The sequence below is a fragment of the Armigeres subalbatus genome, chromosome 3 (assembly GCF_024139115.2).
Source record: "Armigeres subalbatus isolate Guangzhou_Male chromosome 3, GZ_Asu_2, whole genome shotgun sequence".
In the NCBI taxonomy this organism is placed as follows: domain Eukaryota; kingdom Metazoa; phylum Arthropoda; class Insecta; order Diptera; family Culicidae; genus Armigeres; species Armigeres subalbatus.
This window is the reverse complement of record NC_085141.1, coordinates 189,503,646-189,529,328: the sequence shown is the minus strand read 5'-3', so window position 1 is coordinate 189,529,328 and position 25,683 is coordinate 189,503,646. Positions and strand designations below refer to the sequence as shown.

The window sequence follows — 25,683 nt, the reverse complement described above, 5'->3', positions numbered from 1 at the left end:
CACGTTATTTTTTGAGATTGAGAGATTGTGAAGTATTTAATTGTTGACAGATAAAAAAAAACATAAAATACTATGCTTGGAAAAATTTCGAAGCAAACTAGCCAGGATTCGTAATCCTCACTCAATCTCAGGAGCACAAGATGCTCCCTCACAAATTTTCGGGGAGAAATCGCTTTTTGGAAAAGAAAAACTTATGAAAACTCATATGTGAATATGTACGTTATGTGGAAGATATTGATTTGGAAAATGTATTGGAGGTAACCACTTTCCCTTCGATGGGACTCGAACCCATGACCCTACAGTACGCTAGACTGGTGCTTTAACCAACTAAGCTACGAAGGACCTCCGTCGGCCTTCGCAACCTAGCGGCTACTGAACGAGCTCGAGATTCCCAAATTGGACGCATAGTCAAATCACTCGCAATACATTTCTCAAGCCAATACTTCCACATGTGTATTGTACACGTTCACATTAGAGACTGGCAAATAGCTTACACAACCTCACTTGATCAGTACCGTTGCTGATGAAGAATGTGTATAGCCGCCAGACTTTCTAAATACTCACGCTCCTCTAATGTGGACGTGTACAATACACATGTGGAAGTATTGGCTTGAGAAATGGATTGCGAGTGATTTGACTATGCGTCCAATTTGGAATTTCTGAGCTCGTTCAGTAGCTGCTAATTTGCAAAGACCGACGGAGGTCCTTCGTAGCTTAGTTGGTTAAAGCATCAGTCTATCGTTCTGTGGGTCGTGGATTCGAGTCCCATCGAAGAGAGGTGATTACCTCCAATATATTTTTCAAATCAAAATCTTCCACATAATATACATATTCACATCTGAGTTTTCTGAACATTGTAAATTAACGTCCAAGTCGGGTGGTTTACCCCGGAAATAGGCAATTACCTTTGATTGAAAAGAAAAACTGCCTGGAGAGTGATAACCATTTATCGCTCACTTTGATTGCCGCCAAACGTTAGTTTGCTCTTTTTCTTCATATTCGGGTCTTTTCGTGGCATCATAAATGCAAATGGTAGTAGCTTATGTGGAACAAATAACTTATCACTTCCATACAGATAGTGTGGTGGTGTGGCTAGAGTAAGCGCATCCCCAAAGATATTATTGTTACTATTCTGGGTTCGAATCCCGGCGCGGCCATACAATTTTATAATTGTTCTGCCTCTGCGATAATTCTCGCGAAAAGAGAGTGAGCGATAATTGTAATGAAACGAAAAAGGATTTTCATCTAATAAGCAAGATTTTCGTTTATCTTCCAAGGCTGATTCTAGAGAAAAGATTGATGGGTGAAAAATGATCCTCAACATAAACAACGGAAAAATATTCTCCCTTGGCCCGAAAAACGCTTGCTTTGGTCTCATTGAAACGAAAAGTCGAAACCCTGAAACTAGCAAAATCGCTAGATTAGTTGCCAGTTGGGTCGGAATAATCAAATCTAAGAAGTGTGGTTACGATCTTCTGGTTTCGTAATTATTTATATTTGGAGATCTATTTTACCCCTCTCTCCCCATCATATTATTTTGCCAAATAGTTTCATCTACATATAGAAATAAACCTTGTAAGTTTCAGCCAGATGCAGAAACATCGATAAAAATAGAGTTGCGATTCTCACAAACTGGCTTGCAAACAAACAGTGCAGTGTGCGGAAACTTATAACTTGATTGATGGTTCTTAAGTCGGCGCACTGAAATAAGTTTCAATAAATTTTCAAGTTAGAAAGAAAATACGTCATGTTTTTATACTAATGTATATTCTGCTTGAGGTCACATATAAAAATTTATGAATTTTTGACATTTTATTTTAACAAGACTATTTTACCCAATTTGCCGAAATTGCTCATTTGCCGTTAAGAATATTTTTTTTCGCATAGGTGTAAAAGCTAGCGAAGTAATTGTACATAGCTGATTAAAAAAAATATCAACAAGCACTTTCGCCGAATCCGTTTATTTTTGTTTCAGTGTGCGAAAGACGTACTAATATTTAAGGCACTTACTTTGGTCCTATTTTACTTCGGATCGCGTTGTCGGCCGAAGTATTGTGTTCTGCATTGCGCGGCCGGTAATAAAAATTAATCAGTTCAGTGCGTGATCTCTCTTGTTTCGGACAGCAGAACGATCGCGTGGTCGGCCGAAATATTGTGTTCTGCATTGCGCGGCCGGTAATGAAAATTTAACCAGTTCAGTGCGTGATCTCTCTTGTTTCGGACAGCAGAACGATCGCGATGTCGGCCGAAGTATTGTGTTCTGCATTGCGCGGCCGGTAATAAAAATTAATCAGTTCAGTGCGTGATCTCTCTTGTTTCGGACAGCAGAACGATCGCGTGGTCGGCCGAAATATTGTGTTCTGCATTGCGCGGCCGGTAATAAAAAAAATAATCAGTTCAGTGCGTGATCTCGCTTGTTTCGGACAGCAGAACGATCGCGTGGTCGGCCGAAATATTGTGTTCTGCATTGCGCGGCCGGTAATAAAAATTAATCAGTTCAGTGCGTGATCTCTCTTGTTTCGGACAGCAGAACGATCGCGCTGTCGGCCGAAGTATTGTGTTCTGCATTGCGCGGCCGGTAATAAAAATTAATCAGTTCAGTGCGTGATCTCTCTTGTTTCGGACAGCAGAACGATCGCGTGGTCGGCCGAAATATTGTGTTCTGCATTGCGCGGCCGGTAATAAAAATTAATCAGTTCAGTGCGTGATCTCTCTTGTTTCGGACAGCAGAACGATCGCGTGGTCGGCCGAAATATTGTGTTCTGCATTGCGCGGCCGATAATAAAAATTAATCAGTTCAGTGCGTGATCTCTCATGTTTCAGACAGCAGAACGATCCCGCTATCGGCCGAAGTATTGTGTTCTGCATTGCGCGGCCGATAATAAAAATTAATCAGTTCAGTGCGTGATCTCTCTTGTTTCGGACAGCAGAACGATCGCGTGGTCGGCCGAAGTATTGTGTTCTGCATTGCGCGGCCGATAATAAAAATTAATCAGTTCAGTGCGTGATCTCTCATGTTTCAGACAGCAGAACGATCCCGCTATCGGCCGAAGTATTGTGTTCTGCATTGCGCGGCCGATAATAAAAATTAATCAGTTCAGTGCGTGATCTCTCTTGTTTCGGACAGCAGAACGATCGCGTGGTCGGCCGAAATATTGTGTTCTGCATTGCACGGCCGGTAATAGAAATTAATCAGTTCAGTGCGTGGTCTCTCTTGTTTCGGACAGCAGAACGATCGCGTGGTCGGCCGAAGTATTGTGTTCTGCATTGCGCGGCCGGTAATAAAAATTAATCAGTTCAGTGCGTGATCTCTCTTGTTTCGGACAGCAGAACGATCGCGTGGTCGGCCGAAATATTGTGTTCTGCATTGCGCGGCCGGTAATAAAAATTTAACCAGTTCAGTGCGTGATCTCTCTTGTTTCGGACAGCAGAACGATCGCGCTGTCGGCCGAAGTATTGTGTTCTGCATTGCGCGGCCGGTAATAAAAATTAATCAGTTCAGTGCGTGATCTCTCTTGTTTCGGACAGCAGAACGATCGCGCGGTCGACCGAAATATTGTGTTCTGCATTGCGCGGCCGGTAATAAAAAATAATCAGTTCAGTACGTGATCTCTCTTGTTTCGGACAGCAGAACGATCGCTTGGTCGGCCGAAATATTGTGTTCTGCATTGCGCGGCCGGTAATAAAAATTTAACCAGTTCAGTGCGTGATCTCTCTTGTTTCGGACAGCAGAACGATCGCGTTGTCGGCCGAAGTATTGTGTTCTGCATTGCGCGGCCGGTAATAAAAATTAATCAGTTCAGTGCGTGATCTCGCTTGTTTTGGACAGCAGAACGATCGCGCGGTCGACCGAAATATTGTGTTCTGCATTGCGTGGCCAGTAATAAAAATTAATCAGTTCAGTGCGTGATCTCTCCTGTTTCGGACAGCAGAACGATCGCGCGATCGGCCGAAATATTAGTGTTATTTCCCATCCCATAGATCGCATCGCTTACCAAAGTGAATCCAGATAAATTATCCTTTGTTACTAAAACGATATCCTATCCCAAGACAATCGTGGAGATGCAGAGGTATACTCGGTCTCTAGTAGCAACGAGAGTCGGACTAACAATCCTTCCATTCCTATATGACCGTAAGGACGTGGCCGGGGCCGTTATTGACTTTAAATATTTGAGCTCCCGAAACGTGTACATTGAGAATGGGTAGCTAATCCCAAGCCCCATTCATTGTGTTCTCTGTACAATTTCGCAAGTTCAGTCAATCACGGAGTAGCAACTACGAATTGTGCGGTCATAATGCTCATGCTCATGCTCATGCTTACTTTGGTCCTATTTTACTTCTGTTGAAAATAGTTCTGCAAATAGTATGCTATCTAATATAGATCAGCGAAAGATATACGTATCTATTGAGAAGAAAAATATAGATGAATTGAATGGAAGAAGACATAGTGTTTTTAAACTTATGTATTTTCTGCTAGAAATCACATAAAAAATTGATGTATTTTTTTACATTTATTTTTAAAGGGCTATTTCACCCTACACTCCTCTAATGGATAATCCTGATTTTTAATTTCTACTTAGACAAAAAAGTTTGGACAGTTTTCACCAGATCGGAATACATCAACATAAGTAGGGTCGAAATTTGTGCGAACTTTCTGTTGAATAAACAGTGTTGCAGAAAATTGCGATTTTCTTAGAAATTCTTGAGTTGGCGCTTCTGAATTATATATGAGATGAAAGCTCTTTAGTTCCTGAATTGCCTTACGGGTTTAGTTTTTTATCCTAGATCTGTTGGTGAAAAATATTCCCTTTGAAAAAACGTTCATTTTTTGTCGAAAAAGTCCTTTTTCTCTTAAAGTAAACAACTTTATAACCATATTAGCCACTTGGTATAAAGTACTAGTTGAGTAGAAAAAGCGTGCAGAATTTAAACAAAATCGGTCAGTCATTGCCAAAGTTATTGCATTTTTTTGGTTTTGGCGATTTTTGAACAATAATTTTTGAAGGGCCGTTCTACCCCACTTCCCCTCTATGAAAAAATCTGAAAATTTGCAAAATGTCTTCTCTTACATACATGAACAAACCCTGAAAATTTCATCCAAATCGGAGAACATCGTTGCAACCTCCCTTGGAAAGGGGGTCGCGCTTCTCGCGAACTGGCTCTTACGACGGACATGAAATGACGAATTTAAAAAAAAATGACCATTTAGTACTTTTTAGCCCGAAGGAACTTCTTCGTGACTCCAGATTCGCTGTGAATCTCGGTGTTGTCATTAGATATTCAACAGCGATTAATTGAAGAGGTTTTGTGTCACAGTCTATGATTAGCTATACAATAATAAAAGCTGAATGGGCACAGCGGATTGAGGATCAAAATATATTCACAAAGCCAATAGCTGACTCAACTGAGTTTTAAAAACCTCTGTTAAACTCTACACTTTATTAATTGATTAAGTGTAGAGTTTAACAGTTTTTAATAGAGGTTTTAAACTGTTGAATACTCAGATTGATCTTTTTAATTTTAGATACATTTCCTGTTGTTTCGGGGAAATCATTAGTGAGCGAGGGCTTGCTCTAATGCTCATTAGTGCATACCCAAAACAAACGAGCTTTTCAGCTTTTTTTTATACCAAACACTTATATATTTTGAAAAATAAAATAAAATCTTCATTTTTAAATCAAACTGGAGAAATTTGCCACTCTGATTGATACTGCAATGGAACTGCTTAGATTTCTGTCAAAGTTGCTGAAATTCACATCATTTTTGCCGGGATATCAATACTTATTTTGCTGGACACACGGCTGCGCGGATTTTTGCGGGCTGCAGAAATAAAAACTTAGTGTAATGGATCCCCATAGAAAGATTAATGTTTCCGTAAGGAGCAACATGAATGGTCTCTCGACATCTGCTCAGATTAACCTTCCTAGTGCATTGGGGTCTATTTTGGCCCAGAGATGATTTAAAAACGTTGTAGCTTTGTAATCAAATGAGATAGGGCGTTGAAATTTTCTGACTTTTCCTAACTTTTGGAAATGAAAATTTTGGGGTGATAACCAGCTATCAGCGACCTCTAGGAACGCCACAACAAAAAAGTGACACATTATGCATTAGCGAGTCAAAAATGACCCCAATTTCAATTCGTTCCTAAAAGTTCATTTTCGAACCGATTCTCAATCTTTTGGAACCAAATTGAAGGTATGGAATCCACGGATGTCGCTACGAGCAGATTTTTGCAATTTGGCCATTCTGGTTCCCAGGAATCGATGTTGAAGGAACATAGATTCTTAGGGCAATTTTTGGCATGATTTCTTCCTCTCAAAGGGTGATTTTGGAAATGCTCATTAATTTGCGTAGCAATAATTCTATTAGAATGTAGTCATTGTCCACTTCCATGGATCAACACAATTCCTGGTTATTTCACGGTCCGGTGTCCCTCCGGAAGATCCGGAACATCCGTAGAAGTGGTCAATTCATTGTACACATCCTAGAAGAGCGCGGTTTTTTCCAAAGATTTTAATTATCAAACGCTGAGTAACAAATGATTGTGATGACCCATTGTGATAGACCTGCGTTCCTTTAGAAGATCCGGAACATCCGTAAAAAAGGTCAATTCATAGAACTCATCCTAGAAGTACGCGTTTTTTTCCAAAGCTTTTCATTATCGTACTTTGAGTAACAAATGATTGTGGTGATCCAATTTGGTGGACCTGGGTGGCCACCGGAAGTCCTCCAGTAGATCCGGAACGTCCGTAAAAATGGCCAATTCATGAAAATTATTATAATAAAAGTGCGGTTTTTTCCAAAGCTTTTCCTTATAGTACTTTGAGTAACAAATTATTGTGGTGACCCATTTTGATCGACCTGGGTGGCCACCGGAGGTAATCCAGAAGATCCGGAACGTCCGTAAAAATTGTCAATTCATGGAACTCATCCTAGAAGTGCGCTTTTTTTTTCAAAGCTTTTCATTATCGTATTTTGAGTAACAAATGATTGTGGTGACCAATTTGGTGGACCTGGGTGGCCAAGGGAAGTCCTCCAGTAGATCCGGAACGTCCGTAAGAATGGCCAATAAGAGTAACAAATGATTGTGGTGACCCATTTTGGTGGACCTGGGTGGCCACCGGAGGTTCTCCAGTAGATCCGGAACGTCCGTAAAAATGGCCAATTCATGAAACTTATCATAAAAGGGTGCGGTTTTTTCCAAAGCTTTTCCTCATAGTACTTTGAGTAACAAATGATTGTGAGGACCTATTTTGGTGGACCTGGGTGGCCACCGGAGGTGCTCCAGAAGATCCGGAACGTTCGTAAAAATTGTCAATTCATGGAACTCATCCTAGAAGTGCGCTTTTTTTTCCAAAGCTTTTCATTATCGTATTTTGAGTAACAAATGATTGTGGTGACCAATTTGGTGGACCTGGGTGGCCAAGGGAAGTCCTCCAGTAGATCCGGAACGTCCGTAAAAATGGCCAATTCATGAAACTTATTATAAAAAAGTGCGGTTTTTCCAAAGCTTTTCCTCATAGTACTTTGAGTAACAAATGATTGTGGTGACCCATTTTGGTGGACCTGGGTGGCCACCGGAGGTTCTCCAGTAGATCCGGAACGTCCGTAAAAATGGCCAATTCATGAAACTTATAATAAAAGGGTGCGGTTTCCAAAGCTCATAGTACTTTGAGTAACAAATGATTGTGGGGACCTATTTTGGTGGACCTGGGTGGCCACCGGAGGTGCTCCAGAAGATCCGGAACGTCCGTAAAAATTGTCAATTCATGGAATTCGGCTTTGGGACAGTTCGTCGAATGACGTTTAGTTGAATGACATTTGGTCGAAAGGACATTTGGTCGAAGGAACATTTAGTCGAATGGACATTTGGTCGAATGGACATTTAGTCGAATGAACATTTAGTCGAAAGGAGATTTAGACATTTCTGGTTAAATAATCCAAAAGATACATGAATAAGCTGGTTGGAGGAATTCAGTGGACATGAGGAATTTCAATCAGCAGCTGAAGAAGCGAATAAGGAAGCCAATGAGGATTTTTCATCTGAGCTAACAGAAACTTCTGGAGAACTGTTGGATTATTGAAAAATTGAAAACCTTCAGAAGTAGCAACATATATTCTGCCGCTAACCGCAAGTCGAGCACATCTGTATATGGGGCTTCATGTACAGATGTGCTCGACTTGCGGTTAGCGGCAGTATACCCTCTATTCTATTTTCGGCACATGGTCTAAAACCAATGATATCAATGTTATTTTGCTAATACTTCATCACAGTCGGCTTCGGAACATTTCGTTGATTGACATTTGATCGAATGGAAATGGTTTTCTTATTCTTTTCATTGATACTCTTTCTTCCACTCAATATGTATACAATAATTAGTTCAGTATAAAATGGTCTTTCAACCATAATTTGTTAGTTATTGGCCGAAAACTTAATTTCGACCAAATGATCATATGACCTAATCTGCCATCACACGCATATTCGTCCCATATTTGCTGGAATTTCCGATGTACATGGGACAGTTATGCGTGTACCGGTAGTGATGCCTATTCGGCGTCATGTGTAATGACGAAACATCATTCGACTACATTTCTTTTGACCAGATGGTATAGATTCAATGTAGTCGGTTAGAGGGGTTCGCGGAAGTCAATATCCAGTCGAGAATAATATCGCAATATTCACCGTTTTCGTATTATTTATTCTTTTTATCAGCCCATCATTCTTTGGACAATCTTGGAACAATAATTATATGACTTTTAGGAATACCGCAATAAATCATTTATTTTTTAATTGTTATTGGCTTAAGTTCTTTTTTTTCAAATATCCATTCGACGGAACGTCATTAGACTAAATGTACCAAGATTATCAATTCGAAAATCCACTTTCGACCAAACGTCATATAACCAAATGTACGAAGATTCTTTCAGAAAACTGATTTCGACTAAATGTCAATTCGACGTAGTGTCCTTTCGACCAAACGTCATTCGATCAAATGTCCTACGTCTCTAGTGGGTTAAAAAATCATTTTCGACTAAATGTCCTTTCGATCAAACGTCCATTCGACGTAATGTCCTTTCGACCAAATGTCATTCGACTAAATGTCATTCGACGAAATGTCTTTCGACGAAATGGTATAGATTTCTTTTCATTATCGTACTTTGAGTAACAAATGATTGTGGTGACCCAATTTGGTGAACCTGGGTGGCCACCGGAGATCCTCCAGTAGATCCGGAACGTCCGTAAAAATGGCCAATTCATAAAACTTATCATAAAAGGGTGCGGTTTTTCCAAAGCTTTTCATTATCGAACACTGAGTAACAAATGATTATGGTGGCCACCGGAGTTCCTCTAGAAGATCTGAAACATCCGTAGAAGTGGTCAATTCATAAAACTCACCATGGAATAGCTGAATCACCGAACACTGAGTAATAAATGATTATGATGACCCTTTTTGAAGACCCAGGCTACCGAGGTCTTCCGGAAGATTTGGAACATCCGTTAAAGTGGTCAATTCGTGGTGAATGGTGAATATCGATCATGGAAGCAAATTATGCCATACTTGAAAATATTTTCTGGGTTAATGTGATTGTCCTTTCAAAAAAAAAAAAAAATAGTGTCATCTTAATTTTTATGAATTGACTATAATTACAGATTTTTTGATCTTGCGGAGTTTCATTCGTGACTACACACGTTCCTGAGAATGGGTTACAACGATCATCCATTACTCAGGATACGAAAATAGGAAAACTATGACAAGTTTCATGAATTGACCGATTTTACGGATGATCTGAATGTACCTGAAGACTACAGTGGGCAATCTATGCGAATTGGTTACGATCACTTGTTTCTAAAATTAAAAGGTTTAGAAGAATGCTTCCTGCTTCGTGCTTCATTTTCTATGGAAAACACGCCATTTCTAAGGTGGGTTTTATGAATTGATCTCTTTTACGTGTTCTTTTACGCTCAGAGTTCGATAATAGAAAGATTTTTTTTAAAAGTTCGATAATGAAAAGCTTTAGAAAAAACCGTGCTCTTTTATGAGTTTCATGAATTGCCCATTTTTACGGACATTCTGGATCTTCTGGAGCACTTCCGGTGGCCACCCAGATCCACCAAAATAGGTCACCACAATCATTTGCTACTCAAAGTATTATGAGGAAAAGCTTTGAAAAAACCGCGCTCTTCTATTATGTATTTCATGAATTGACCACTTTTACAGACGTTCCGGATCTTCTGAAGGACCTTCGGCCATACAGGTCCATCCAAATGAGTCACCACAATCATTTGTTACTCGTAGTTCGATAATGAAAAGCTTTGGAAAAAACCGTTACATTAATTGACCATTTTTACGGATGTTCCGGATCTTCCGGAAAACTCCGGTGGCCACCCAGTTCCACCAAAATGAGTAATCACAATCATTTGTTACTCAAATTACGATAATCAAAAGTTTTGTGAAAACTGCATTCTTCTAGGATGAGTTCCATGAATTGACCACTTCACCGAATGTTCAGGATCCTCTGGAGGACCTCCGGTGGCCACGCAGGTCCATCAAAATGGGTCACCACAATCATTTGTTACTTGGCGTTCGATAATTAAAAGCTTTGGAAAAAACCGCGCTCTTCAAGGATGAGTTCAAAGAATTGACAACTTCTACGGATGTTCCGGATCTTCCGGAGGGACACCGGACCGTTAAATAACCAGGAATTGTGTTGATCCATGGAAATGGACAATGGCTACATTCTAATAGAATTATAGCTACGCAAATTAATGAGCATTTCCAAAATCACCCTTTGAGAGGCAAGAAATCATGCCAAAAATTGGCCTAAGAATCTATGTTCCCTCAACATCGATTCCTGGGAACCAGAATGGCCAAAGTGCAAACATCTGTCCGTAACGACATCCGTGGAATCCACACCTTCAATTTGGTTCCAAAAGATTGAGAATCGGTTCGAAAATGAACTTTTGGGAGCGAATTCAATTTGGGGTCAGTTTTGACCCGCTAATGCACAATGTTTGTGCCGCTGTTTTTGAACACAAGCGAAGATTTTCCGAATAAGTTCGAATCCATAATAAACATTATTGCACATTATTCTGTATGACTTGCTTCAAAGGGTAGAACAATTAAGGGGTAGAAAATTAAAAAAAAATATCAAAAAGAATCAAATAAAACAAACTTATCAAATTCCACTTGTAGATTTCCTTTTCATCGGATTTGTTGAATAATGTTTTGGCAATTCATATTTTTTGGAATTTAATGCCCTTTCAAATGGAAATTTTCGGCCAAAAGATATATAGTTTTTGAAAATTATTTGTTTCAGCCTTATTAACTTCACTATTTGGTCCCTTTTTTCGCCAGTGTTGGTCACTATTTTGAGCAGCATTGATCGCTACCAGCCCTCGGATAGTAAGCTTCATCATCTGTTGCATTCAGTACTGTTCCTTAATTATTGACTCTCGCTACTCCAGGTTTCTCATTAAAACTATTGGCTCTAGTCCTTTGTGCTGTCATTTATTCCAGGCGTTTTTGCCATTTCGTGGTCCGAAATTACTCGTTAACCGCAGATCTTACAGTCGTTTCTGTCCGTCCCAGCATCCTTTTATTAGAGAGTTCTTCAATATTTGTTAAATAGGGTTTTCTGACCTATCTGGAAAATCACACTGTCTTTCCCTGATTAATGCAATTATCAATATAAACCATGTGATTAGTTCTCCTGTACAATTCAAAGCATTGTTGTATGGGTAAAGTAGGTAACATTTCATATTTCAAGATCCTTTTTTTCATTTCAGGCATATCTTTACGTTGTACATTGAATTTTGTAGCAAGATTTATATAAGATTGATATGTCAAGTAATGAAACATTATTTCAGTTTCTATTGATCAATAAGTCGATAGTGTTAAAATTTCTCATTGAGATACATTTTTGCCTTTCTCGTATACAAAGTATACGTAAAGACTATATGATCGCTCCAAAACCAAACTTTTGATAGAAGGCTCGGAGACCCATAGTGTTATATACCAATCGACTCAGCTCGACGAATTGAGGTGATGTCTGTTTGTGTGTATGTATGTATGTGTGTGTGTATGTGTACAAAATTTTGTAGACACACTTTTTCACACTTACTTCACACTACTTCACACTTATCATTGACCGAATTACTCGCAACAAGTTCCATTCGACTGAGAATCCTGTCCCATTGTTTGCTATTGAAAATTGGCCAGATTGGACTATGGGATCAGAAGTTATGGCCAAAATACTATTTTATATGGGCAAAACACGCTAAAAAACACTCACTCATATTTTTTTAGTTTTTTTTTCACGAGAAAGGCACCAACACCGCTAGGTGGATTAATCAGGGTTTTTAATAATAAAACCATTATTTCCGTCTGTCGCGGTTTTGTTTGTGCAGTCTTCGGATTTCATTTTGTTAGTCACGGAATTTGCGGATTGGCATTTGTTCAGTTTTTAACAGCCCAGGAATTTCCATGAGAAGTACTTCCAACGGATATAACTTCAAAATTTCCATAGAAAATTCTTTGGAATATCCTTGAGAAACTTTTAGAGGTTTTCACGGAAAACCGTCTGAAATTTTCACGAGAAATTCTTCGGAACTTCCAATAAAAGATCTACGGAAAATCCACTGGAAATTCTTCGGAGTTTACACAGGTATGTTCAAAATGTGGATTTCAACGAAAAGGTCGTTTGGCAAACAAACTATTAGACCGAAACTCATCTGGCCCGAAGTCATTTAGTCGGAATAATTGGGCGATTTTTGCAATACTTAATTACTAAATACTAAAGGTCAATTGGTCGAAAAAATCGTTTGGCCGAAGAGACTATTTGGCAGAAAAATAATTAGTTGAAATGAACATCATGAACACAAACAACAACAAATATCGTCCGGTCGAACTGGTACTTTGGCGAAAAATGTCGTTTGGCCTAATAGATCTCTTAAACGAAATGGTAGGTTGAGAGAAAGGACTATTCTGATTCGTTCAGCAAATTGCATTTTCGAGCGTTTGACCCGTTCTGCCAAACGTATGAAAATCAGCGATTGTGTTATAATTATTTCCGGGGTGTACAATTTTTTGTGAAACTTGAAAATAATTTTCTGAACAAAATTCTGAACAATTTCCCGTTAGAAGAACTAAACATTTCTTGTTAAAATCTACATTTTAAACAATTTCACACGGAAGCTCCGAAAAATTTCTTGTGCAAATTCCTGAGAATTTGCCGTAAATACTCCTAAAAGTTTCCTACGGATATGCCGAAGAATTTTCTGTGGAAATTCCGAACAATATTTCGCGAAAGTTTTAAATAATTTTCCATAGAAATTCCGTTTATTTGCCTAGAGAGTTCGAAAGACCTTCCTTTAGAAATTCTAACGAATTGTTAGCGAAAATTTTAAACAATCGCAATAAAAAATCGCTTCACTGCCGCCGGCTTCAATGGCTTTCAACGTGACGCCGAACACGCCGCCGCCACCGATCAAAATTGAACCATTTGTTTGAGAAACTGCATATGTAACATTTTTGGCCAAAATGAGATTTTTATATATTCTGAATCTTCTTCCAAAAATACGTATTCTGGCAAAAAATACGAAAAAAAAAATTTTGTTCAGGAATGTATGATTTTTTTTCGTTTGTTTGAGAAACTACATATGTCCACGCACTTTGAAGAGCAATTAAGGAGTACTGCTTACAGTTTTTGCACCGAAAGTTCACCAGGGTGTTAAGTTTTGCAAAAAAAAACTATTGATCTCTATCGAAGAAATCGAAAGGTTCGGTGCCATTTTGTTTCAAATCAGTTGTTTGTTTTTTCTCGAAATGGTGTAATATGGACTTATGCAGTTTCTCAAACAAATGATTCAATTATGACAAACACCGACGCCGATGATTTTCAGAACGAAAATAACTTTTTCAACCAAATGACATTTCGCCATTTTGACGTTCTAATTTTTTTTTCCGTCGGGGAATTATTTGGGTTTGAACAAAAAATCCTTGAGAATTTCCACGGAAATTGTTTTGAAATTTCAATAGGAAATGCTCTCTACAATATATTGTTCTAAATTTTCATGGAAATTTATTCCAAATATTCACACGAAAATTTAAGCCGGATTTTCACTGGAATAGTTTTGAACGGATTGTTCGACAAATTTGAATCTGCGTTATATTATAGATAAGCAACGTGACAGATTTGAAACGGCGGCGCACTGATGCAAACATTTCATATCAAAAACTGTTGGAGGCGCCGCACATCTCTACCTTCATGCCTGTCTGGGAAACAGGGCCCATAACGCCCAAGACAAATTAGGGACGAATGACCTTATGAATTCATATCCCTAAAAAAACAAACCATAACCAGAACCAGCCTTTTTTTCCCTTATGTTTATCGTGTTTGCGATGGACGTAAGAAAACCAGGCCGAAAATTATGTTGGTCAGGTTTGTATATATGGAGAGTAATAAAATGACAGACCACCTCTCTATCCATAAGTGCATACGTAATAAGTGTACGGCCCCTAAGGCAAAACGCCCTACTGGGACTAATCTACAATGTACTACGCGCCTCCACGCATCCATACCAGAATGCTGATTTGTTGATGCGTGGTGCGTTTTTCCATGAGAGCTGCCAGCTAAAAGGCGGTTTTGCCTCAGTTGCCTGGCTTAATCACCAACTTATTTGTTATTTTAATTGTTTTTTTTTTCAGTGGAAAATCTTTTCACCAAAAAAAGCCAAAAATCATCAAATATTTAGGGTTACGGATGGTATTCCCGAATGGGATCCATTCCCGGCACATGCTCAAAACCAAAGTTAGAAACATTATTTTGTCAAAATTTCTCTGTAATCGAGAATTGGCAATGCAAGCTAGTTGCAATTGAACTTAAAGATGCAATGACGGCTTTAGAGGGGTGTGCTGAAGTGAAATAGTCTGGAGGGAATATCTGCCTATACGCAGGTAGCTGTCTTCATAAGGGGAGTTGATGATCATTTTTAAATTACAGAGGAAATGGCAGCTTTGATCCCATTGAGTGGAACGACTACCGGAAAAGAGCTGAGGGAGCTATTAAGACCTGTATGAAAGAACTTGGACTCTCCTTTAAAAACTTAAAAAGAGTGCCTTATAACTGATGGAGACGCCCCTGGCAATGACGGGAAAGAACACCGGCATTGTGACACTTCTGAGAAAGGAAAAGCAATCACAATTCAGCTCAAATATAAGTTTCAGGAAGCAAACATCGGAAGCACATATCTGTGTGAACACCACTTTCAAGAATTAAAGTCGTGAAAAAGTTGGAACCTGTTTGTGAATTTTGGTCACCGATTGCTAGAACAATATGCGTCTATAATTGGAGAGTAGGCAACAATTTCCCATTTCTCATTAAATTTACAACCGAAAACCTGTTACGTAAAAAGAAATACATTTTTGAACGCAATACAATCGTGTTTAATTTTTCTCTAAAGAATTTGTTGGTCATTCTGGACAAATGAGAAAAACATTGAATATTTTGAAATTGTATAAAAAAAATTTGCCGAATATTTACTGGCCCACCAGCTGATGTTAATTCTGAAAATTGGCCCGTGGCTTGAACAGTTTGGGCAGGCCTGGTTTTAACGAACATTCTGTGATTCTAGTCCTATGGCAATTTATAGATTGCGTTCAAATTCTGGGTTGGAAGAACTCATAAGATTCATAATCAAAAGGACACGTGAAGTAGGAAGTAAAAGATAGATGAATTATTATCCAAAAAAACTTTTTGTTGTAAATTTCGAAGGTACCGCGACCTGGCCTAATTCCGCGCATCGCCTAATACCGTGGGTTTCATAAAAAATCAGAACCTGGCTATCATGGACATCGTATTATTTGGTGAGATGTTCAAACATATTATGTATTATGTATTTTTATGAAAACCCGGTACTAGGCGATGCGCGGAATTAGGCAGGTCACGGTATAACCAAACAAACTCATCAAATCTATCATTTTATGTAATATTCCTTCTCAAAAACTATTCAAATCTAATGGAATTCTATATTTCTTCTCTTTAACAGGCGAGGTCAAAATCAAAATAGACAGTTGTTTGTGTGACGCTTGCTTCCGGCATGTGGATCGAAAAGCCAACTGTCCGTCCTACCGGAAAAAGACGGAAGCGAAATCGCTTTCCTCGTTGGCCAAAATACAAAGCTGCGTCAGCTCCCTCCACGACGACAAGACCCACCAGGACGATGTTCTTGCGTGCGTAAGTGCACCGAGTTTGGACAATTCCCAATCGTCCACGGAAGAACTCACCCAAAACGCTTCCCCGAACTTTGACGATGTTGGGCAGAAAATTCAAGGGCACTGTCACGTTCGGAACTGCGGTGCGGGAGCTTCGCACACCATACGACGCAAGTGGCTGCTGAAGATGAAGAAAACGATTAGTAAAATTCTTGAGATTAACTTAGAGCAAACCAGCACGGTGTTGAACTTGATACCGATCTGCGACGAGCACTACGAGCTGATCAGCCACCTGATGATTTGCGCTATGTGCAAACGGCGCCTGCCGAAGAACCACATTTACTACATTATCAATGTAAGTATCATTTGGGTGAAACACAAAGGGCTGAAAATGAAAAAAACTGAACATCATTACTGTGCGTGTATTGTTCGACTGTAAACCTGAGTATCAATCTCATCTGAAAATCTATCTGACGTCATTTTGTAATGTAATTGGGTAATAATATGATGTAATGGTGATAGTGATGTAATTGGGTTCAAGCTTAATAATTTCATTAATTACAAACGCAAATTGTATTGTGGAATCCTCACGGGCGTGAGTAATGATAAAACTCACATTTTTTTAATTTGAAAATTTGTTCTGTGCCTAAGAGAAGAATATTAATAATAACTCCATACTTCTTCGGCCTTTTGTGTTTTTCCTTTTAAATGCCATCTCACTTGACCGGTGGCGGAAGGAGCTGGCAATAAATTTTCAACTTTTCCAACTTGCTCTGCGGTCGAATCGAATCCATCCTACGCAGTCCAACTGGAAGGGGAAAGGAGTGCGAAACCAACAGTCAAATGTACCAACTAACCAACTTGTTCTTTTCGTCTTCAACAGGAAATTCCACAATTAGAGCGACTCATCCAGGAGCAAGGCATAGCAATGAAGCTTGGCAATTCGACGCTGGTGGTGTGTAAATTATGCAGATACTATGCTAATTTGTTGCTCAAACCACCCGACGCCAAGTCGCAGAAAGCTCAGTTCATCAAGAACTACAACCGGAGGTAAGTTTTACCATTTAACTGATGATTATGGAAAGTTCTTCAATGGGGAAGCGTAATCGTTTGTGGTGAATGTTTGAGTTTATGACTGCGTACAGTTTTAAGTGGAAAGTATTTAGACTGTCACTAATGCGACAAGGGTTAATGAAATACACAATTGGAATGTTGGTTTATGAGAGTGGCAGCAATTATTGATAGGTCGTTGAAGAGTGAAGGCTTGTTTTATTTTACTACTACATGAAAATTGAAGTTTAACTAACCATTGAATTATAATAATGATGCGACACATTTTAATCAAAACATATTGAACTATACAAAACAGTGGTAACATGATGTTTTTATGATGCTTACGGCATTATATCGCATATATGCTATGTTTCCTAATGCAAGTCCAGAACTACTAGGTATACCAATCGAATCAGCTCGACGAACTGAGGTGGTGTCTGTATGTGTGTGTACAAATTTTTTTCACACACTTTTGGGAACTTAGCATTATCCGATTTACTCGCAACAAGTTGCATTCGACGGGGAATGCGGTCCAATTATTAAAAATTGGCCCGATCGGACATCGCATTTTGAAATTATTGAAAAAAATAAGGGATTTTTTTTTTCAAAACCGAAAATTGTTTTTTTTTTCATAAATGGTGACAAAGCATTTCAATCAAAGCAAAAACATGCAAAATGATCGAAAAAATGTGAAATGTGGTGAAATTAATTGGAAAGTACTAAACTCGTCTTAGACAGTTGAAGACATTCCACCAAAAAAGCTTAAATAATTTTTCCTTTGTTGCTCTGTTTAAAACAAAATCGCGTAAAATAGTGTCGCCCACTTTTTGGGCACTTGCAATAACTTGCATTCAGCTAAGAATACTGCATCTTTGTTTTCCATTAAAAATTGGGCGTAGCGGATTATGAGCTGAAAAGTTATGATCAAAATACGTTTTTTATAATGTATGAGAAAGGCATCATAACCGCTAGGTGGTTTTGGTTTTAATTGGTTTTTTGTTCTTCGTTTCCATCTGCAGGTTGCTTCAATTCTACGAACGCGAAAATGAGCTGCAAAAAATGGTGATGTCGTCGAACCCAGATATCATCATCTCAGATGCGGAAGATGACAGCATCGAAATAGTGCCCGTTTGCGAATCGGTGTCCCTGCAACGACGCAGTCACCATTCGAGGAAATCAACCGATCTCACTATAGCGGATACCAACTCGGCCCAAATGGGCGATCTCGAGGAGGTAACCATCACACCTGCCCCCAAACTTCCCAACACTGCCAATGTAAGCGGCAATAGTTCAATTATTCTCGATAGTGATGTCTCTGTCGAGCAGCAACCTGCATCTGCCGAGAAACGCCGCAAGGACGAAAGCATAGATATGGCTAAGGCGTTGAAGGCCAATCCGAACATTTCGATGCGTGAGTTGTTCCCGGGAGAAGAAGAACTCGGTATCCACATAAACATCCCATTCAACAGTGTCTCGACGAGGACGCCGGAAGGATGGACCAAAGTGAACACCACCCTGCAGTACGACGACTCGACACGAGCCCTGTGGGAGGAGTTACAAAAACCGTACGGTAATCAATCCAGCTTTCTCAGGCATCTGGTGCTCTTGGAAAAGTATTTCCGCAATGGCGACCTGATCCTCTCTCCGCAAGCTAAGAACAATGCTGCCACATACTCTGAAGCCGTACAGAATCGACTACGGTCTTTTGATAACGTTGCAACGCCTCCCCCTGCGACAGTAATCGACAAAAGCAGTCTTTTACAGCAACTAGAAAATGCTCCGATAACGATAACCCAGACCGCGAAAGCAAGGACCAAGTCATCAACCGAGCCGATCAGTTTACTCAAGTCTAACAACCCGCATCTAGTCGGAGGAACATCTTCTTCAGGAGATGTGTCTATGAAACGAAAACTGTCAGCAGATGTCAATTCGAAGGGCACCACGGGAAAATCCGATATAGCCCCCGGAAGTAAAATCATGAAGTTAGACGAAACGATAGTCGTACCTGGTGGCAAGGCATCTGTGTTGGTGCCGCCTGAACTGATAAGCATAAATGCGAAGCAAAATGTAACAATTACCACAATACCTCCGGGTAAATCCCCTTCCACGTCAATCCAAGGACCATCACAGCCACAGCAGTCGCTTCTCCAACCGCAGCAGTCCTTACTACAACCGCAATCTCAGAATAAGAAAACACCCGGCTCTGCGGGTATGCGAGAGATCATTAAACTTCCTGATCAACTAACTGAAGCCGAACGTCGCGAGACTTCCAAACCATGGCGCCCAACACTCATCCCCATTACTCCGGGAAGCGCCGAAACAATCAAAGCTGGTCCGCTATACCAAACTGCCGATGGACGAAGGCTACCAAAGCTGGTACAGGTCATGTCAGGCGGAAAACCATACCACATCTCGATACATGATTACAATCGGATGTGCATATTACGGCGCGAGAAGTTACTTCAGCAGCGACAAGACCTCATGCAGCACCAATATCAACAACAGCAGAAACGTTTGCAGCAGCAGTCACCTCCTAACTCGAATGCCACTGCAACAAAGACAGCTTCGGCAGGGAAGTCTCTGCTTGACCCAGCTGCCTTAAATGCGGCCAAAATGGCTCAAATACCGAATCAAATCTTGGAGCAGAACTCCCTCATTCCTATCGGAAACAATGGTAGCAACAGCGGCACCGCCAATAATGTACTCGGTTCTAATAAGTCCAATGGCCCCAGCAGCGAGCTTCAACAACTTATCAAACTACGTAAGCCAGGAAGCAGTAACAGTTTGATCCCACCCGTGACAAGTGGGCCAACATATTTCAAGAACACCTTACCACTCAGCACGGCAACTAGCAAACCGATCTCTATGCCGAGCGCTGCCAACATGCTCTCGATGGTTTCGATGGCCAGCGCAAACGCGCAGCAACAGACTCAATCCGGTCCCATAAACACCTCCCCGCCTGTTCTTCCTTCCGGACCGTCGCAGCTTGATCAGCTCATCAAAAGCAACAACTCATTCCTGAACAACTTCATTAGCCCATCGCAGCTAAGCGCAATGGTCGCAGCAGCAACGGCTATGGCAGCCAATTCTGCCGCCGCCGCCGGTTCTAACTCGCTACTTGGTTCCGCTGGAACCGGAACCAGTGGCGGATCGATCCTGATGGATAATTCGGCCGCCCAGCTGCTATCCAAGATACCAAAATCCCTAACTGTGATACCACAACAAAAACAAAGATCCTTGTCACGTGTCTCCTCGAACGAGGACCAAAGCAGTGCCTAAGCGAAAGTAATCAATGATACAACAGGAAACAAACACACATACACATGAAATTTGAAATATCCAACAAAAATTATATAACAATACAGACAAAAGTAACACAAAAAGAAAAAAGATGAAAGGTTTTTTCAATTTTTAAGAAGTTAATATTTTGTATTATCAAACAAACAAAAAATGAATAATGAATTGTATAAAATCAAATGAATAAGACCATAAAACAGTAAACAGGCTTGAGAATTTATCGAACCAATTGCTCTAGTCACTTTGGCTTGTCTTTACAAACGAACAAACACACGCGAATTGCTTTCCATTGCTTTAGTATTGAGTTTTGTGTTTCTCTCGATTTGAGACTCGGTCGTCAACAGTAGTGCGACGGACGGAAAACAATACGGACACGACGACGCCATTCAGGAGGAGAACCCTCTAACGAAAGGTAAGTTGAGCGCTTCTGAATAACTTGACCGATGAAGAATGGGAAGTCAACTTCAGGGTCACCCTGAGTTGCTTAGGACACGGAACGACGACAGGGAGGGCACCAAACACAACGACTACGATGACCAGGAAGCTACTAGGTAGCAGTTATTTTGTTGTGGGATGCGGCAGAATGAGTACCTTTCTTTGTTTTCCCAGATAGGCAAGATTCGGTTACATTACGTTGAAGAGATTTTCACCCAATAGAATGAGAATTTGTGAAATGAGAATAGAAAAAATAGAATTCTTTTTCAAGTTGTAGAAGTGATTGAATAATATTTCTATACCGAAACAATTTAATTGTCGTTTCATTATGAAATGGCCACTCGGCACATGTCGCCACTCTTAATTAAATACACTCTGCTATACAGCACCTTTGTGCGGTGTCGGCGGCGTGGAGCAGGGCCACGAATTTTTATTGTGTTCATTAAATTTGTTTAATTTTTAGGAATTTTCCGATTTTTTTATTGCAAGACTTCAATGGAAGAATCTTTTGAATTTCTCCAGAAAAATCTTATTAATTTCACTGAAATAATAGTCTCAAACTGGATTCCTGGATTTCACCAGGAAATTCTTCTGTGTTGGGCAGAAAAATTCTCAGAAGAATTCTAAAAAATCCACCGAAACGTCTCAATTTCTAAACGATGTCACGCGACATTTAGATAGGGAAGACTGCAGACCAAACAACTGAAAACGATAGCGAACCAATACGAGAAGAGCAGGACCCTTTTCCAGAAAGACTTTTATTACAGACACAAAGAATAAGCTTAAACATCTATTTATCGTTTCTTATCTATCGTTCGATCGTTTCTTACACATAAATTGAAAATGGCCGGGGTATCGTTGCGGCCGATCCAGATCCGTTGAGTCCCTTGGCCTGGTATGCAAGCAATAAAAGTGATAGAGGTTGGTTTACCTTGGCTGGATGCCACTTTGATTATCGCTGAAGCGTTCACAGGTTGACTATCTCCGAAACTTGGATTTGTTCGACGTTCCACGTGCTCGCTCACGGCGCGGTGACTAATCGGATTTTGGGTGCTAGCAAGCAGAGGCAAGCCCGCCGGACCTCACTAAACTGTCACCGCCAAGATGTCGGTCACCGCTTTCCGTGGCGTGTGGCGTGGCAATTGCGTCCGGATCAACGACCACCAGCACGGAACTCGTCGATACTCGTCCAAACGTATCACACTCGTTAGGAACACCTCAGTTCCAACAGGCTGGTCTAACAACGTGTCCGCTCAGAGTAGCAAGGTTTTGTTTGGGATGTTGCGTGGTCCAATCTCGCACGGAAAACAATCAGGCGTCATCTTTTGGCTCGTCTAAATAACCACCAGATTGGCCGGAATATTCCTCGGCCACATTTTTTGACGATTCAAAACTTGCCTCCAATCCCGTTCTTTTTCAATTAGCAGATCCACTATTGACTTTTTTCCTTCATCACCGATTGTACCATCCGTCCAAGTTAGCTTTCCAAATCATTCTCTTCGAAATCTTCCTCTTCCCATGTTTCCAAACCGTCCTTTTCACACTCTTTTCCTTTTATTTCTCTCTCTCTATTTTCTCCTCTCATTTATTTAGTTTACATCTAAACAGATAACACTAAATCAAAAATTTGACCCCACAATACACGATTCTAGGCCACAACTCTTCATCCTCGAATGCGCCCCACGCTCGCCAAGTCATTCTCCACGCCACGGGCGAGCTCGTTGTTCATTCTTCGCCGCCACACACCGTCTTCTTGCACACCGCCAAAGATGGTCCTAAGCACCCGGCTCTCGAATACTCCGAGTGCTTGCAAGTCCTCCTCGAGCATTGTGTATGTTTCATGTCCATAGAGGACTACCGGTATTATCAGCGTCTTGTACAAGACCCATTTGGTGCGGAGGTGAATCGTTTTTGACCGCAGTTTGTTCTGGAGCCCGTAGTAGGCCCGACTTCCACAGATGATGCGCCTTCGTGTTTCACGACTAACATTGTTATCAGCCGTGGAAGAAGCCAAAAATAAGTAAAAACGAAAGCGGTCGCTCCCAGGGGTAAAAATTGACCTCCCTATTCAACGGCTTCTAGTTTTTCTGGGCGCCGAACGATGTAACATTTTTTTTATTTACTATCAGACTAAGGCCGGAGTGGCCTGTGCTGCACATAAAAGACTTCTCCATTCAGCTCGGTCCATGGCTGTACTTCGCCAACCACGCAGTCTGCGGAGGGCCCGCAGATCGTCCTCCACCTGATCGATCCACCTGCCCGCTGCGCACCTCGCCTTCTTGTTCCCGTCGGATCGTTGTCGAGAACAATTTTCACCGGATTACTGTCCGACATTCTGGCTACGTGCCCGGCCCACCGCAGGCTTCCGATTTTCGCGGTGTGAACGATGGATGGTTCTACCAACAGCTGATGCAACTTGTGGTTCATTCGCCTCCTCCACGTACCTTCCGTCATCTGCACCCCACCATAGATGGTACGCAACACTTTCCTTTCAAAAACTCCCAGTGAGCGTTGGTCCTCCACGAGCATCGTCCAGGTCTCGTGTCCGTAGAGAACTACCTCTTATAAGCGTTTTGTAGATAGTCAGTTTGGTACGGCGGCGAACTCTATTCGATCGGAGCGTCTTGCGGAGTCCAAAGTACGTACGTTTTCCAGCCACTATGCGCCTCCGAATTTCCCTGCTGGTATCGTTATCGGTGGTCACAAGTGAGCCCAAGTACACGAATTCTTCAACCACCTCGATTTCGTCACCACCGATAGAAACTCGTGGTGGGTGGCTTACATTGACCTCTCTTGAGCCTCTTCCTATCATGTACTTCGTCTTCGACGTGTTGATGACTAGTCCAATCCGTTTAGCTTCGCTTTTCAATCTGATGTAGGCTTCCTCCATCCTCTCAAAGTTACGTGCCATGATATCAATGTCGTCGGCGAAACCAAATAACTGGACGGACTTCGTGAAAATCGTACAACTCGTGTCAATCCCTGCCCTTCGTATTACTCCCTCCAAAGCGATGTTGAAAAGCAGACACGAAAGACCATCACCTTGCCGTAACCCTCTACGCGTTTCGAAGGGACTCGAGAATGCCCCTGAAACTCAAACTACGCACATCATCCGATCCATCGTCGCCTTGATCAACCGTATCAGTTTATCCGGAAATCCGTTTTTGTGCATTAGCTGCCATAGCTGGTCCCGATCGATTGTATCATATGCGGCTTTGAAGTCGATGAATAGATGATGTGAGGGCACGTTGTATTCGCGGCATTTCTGCAATACCTGACGTATGGCGAACACCTGGTCTGTGGTAGAGCGTTCACTCATAAATCCTGCTGGTACTGCACCATGAACTCTCTTGCGATTGGTTGTAGTCGATGGCATAAGATTTGGGAGAGTACTTCGTAGGCGACGTTCTGCAATGTGACAGCGCGGTAGTTGCTACAATCCAGCTTATCGCCCTTTTTGTAGATAGGGCACACGACACCTTCCATCCACTCCTGCGGCAATACCACATCCTCCCAAACCTTGGTAATCACCCAGTGCAGCGCTCAAGCCAGTGCTTCACCACCGTGTTTAAACAGCTCTCCTGGTAGTTGGTCAACTCCAGGGGCTTTGTTGCTTTTCAGCCGGCCGATCTCCTCCTGGATTTCCTGGAGATTCGGAGCCGGAAGTCGCATATCCTGCGCGCGTGCTCCTAGGTTCATTACCATACCGCCACCGTTGTCTGCCATATCGCCATTCAGGTGCTCTTCGTATTGCTGCCGCCACCTTTGGATCACCTCACGCTCGTTCGTGAGAAGGTTCCCGTTCATGTCCTTACACATATCGGGCTGTGGCACGTGGCCCTTACGTGAACGGTTCAACTTCTCATAGAACTTTCGTGCGTTATTAGCGCGGTACAGTTCCTCCGTCTCTTCACGGGCTCGATCTTCCTGCTGGCGCTTTTTTCTCCGGAAAATCGAGTTTTGTCTGTTCCGCGCCCGTTTGTATCGTGCCTCGTTCGCCCTCGTGCGGTGTTGCAGCAATCTCGCCCATGCTGCATTCTTCTCCTCAACTAACTGCTCACGATCGCCGTCATACCAGTCGTTTCTCTGATCCGGAGCCACCGTGCCTAGTGCAGCGGTTGCGGTGCTACCAATGGCGGACCGAATATCTCTCCAGCCATCTTCAAGAGATGCTGCGCCTAGCTGCTCTTCCGTTGGGAGTGTTACTTCCAGCTGCTGCGCGTAGTCTTGGGCTAGTCTACCGTCTTGCAACCGCCCAATGCAATGTTTAGCCGCGGCGGACAACTCCGACGCGTGTTGATCACCGTCGAGAGTTTTGAGCGCAGACATACTACAACGAGGTAGTGGTCGGATTCAATATTCGCACTGCGGTAAGTGCGTACGTTCGTGATGTCGGAGAAGAATTTACCGTCGATTAGAACGTGGTCGATTTGGTTTTCCGTTACTTGATTAGGTGATTTCCATGTGGCCTTGTGAATATTCTTGCGGGGAAGAAAGTGCTTCGGACTACCATTCCGCGGGAGGCTGCAAAGTTTATGCATCGTTGGCCGTTGTCGTTCGATACGGTATGCAGACTATCCGGTCCGATGACCGGTCTATACATTTCCTCCCTTCCTACCTGAGCGTTAATGTCACCGATGACGATTTTGACGTCCCGCAGTGGGCATCCATCGTATATCTGCTC

General features: G+C 41.5%; 1 protein-coding gene across 4 annotated transcripts in view; it reads left to right on the top strand.

Moving 5' to 3' along the window:
• LOC134219091 (uncharacterized) overlaps positions 1-21,230 on the top strand; it is a 123,554-nt gene extending 102,324 nt beyond the window's left edge. For all 4 annotated transcript variants that reach the window (XM_062697785.1, XM_062697784.1, XM_062697782.1 and 1 more), the window contains 3 exons: positions 16,049-16,569; positions 17,098-17,264; positions 18,287-21,230. In XM_062697785.1, coding sequence (XP_062553769.1) covers positions 16,049-16,569; positions 17,098-17,264; positions 18,287-20,546 — 2,948 coding nt within the window. In that variant the 3' untranslated portion in view covers positions 20,547-21,230. The remainder of the gene's footprint in view (positions 1-16,048; positions 16,570-17,097; positions 17,265-18,286) is intronic.
• The last annotated feature ends 4,453 nt before the right edge of the window (positions 21,231-25,683 follow it).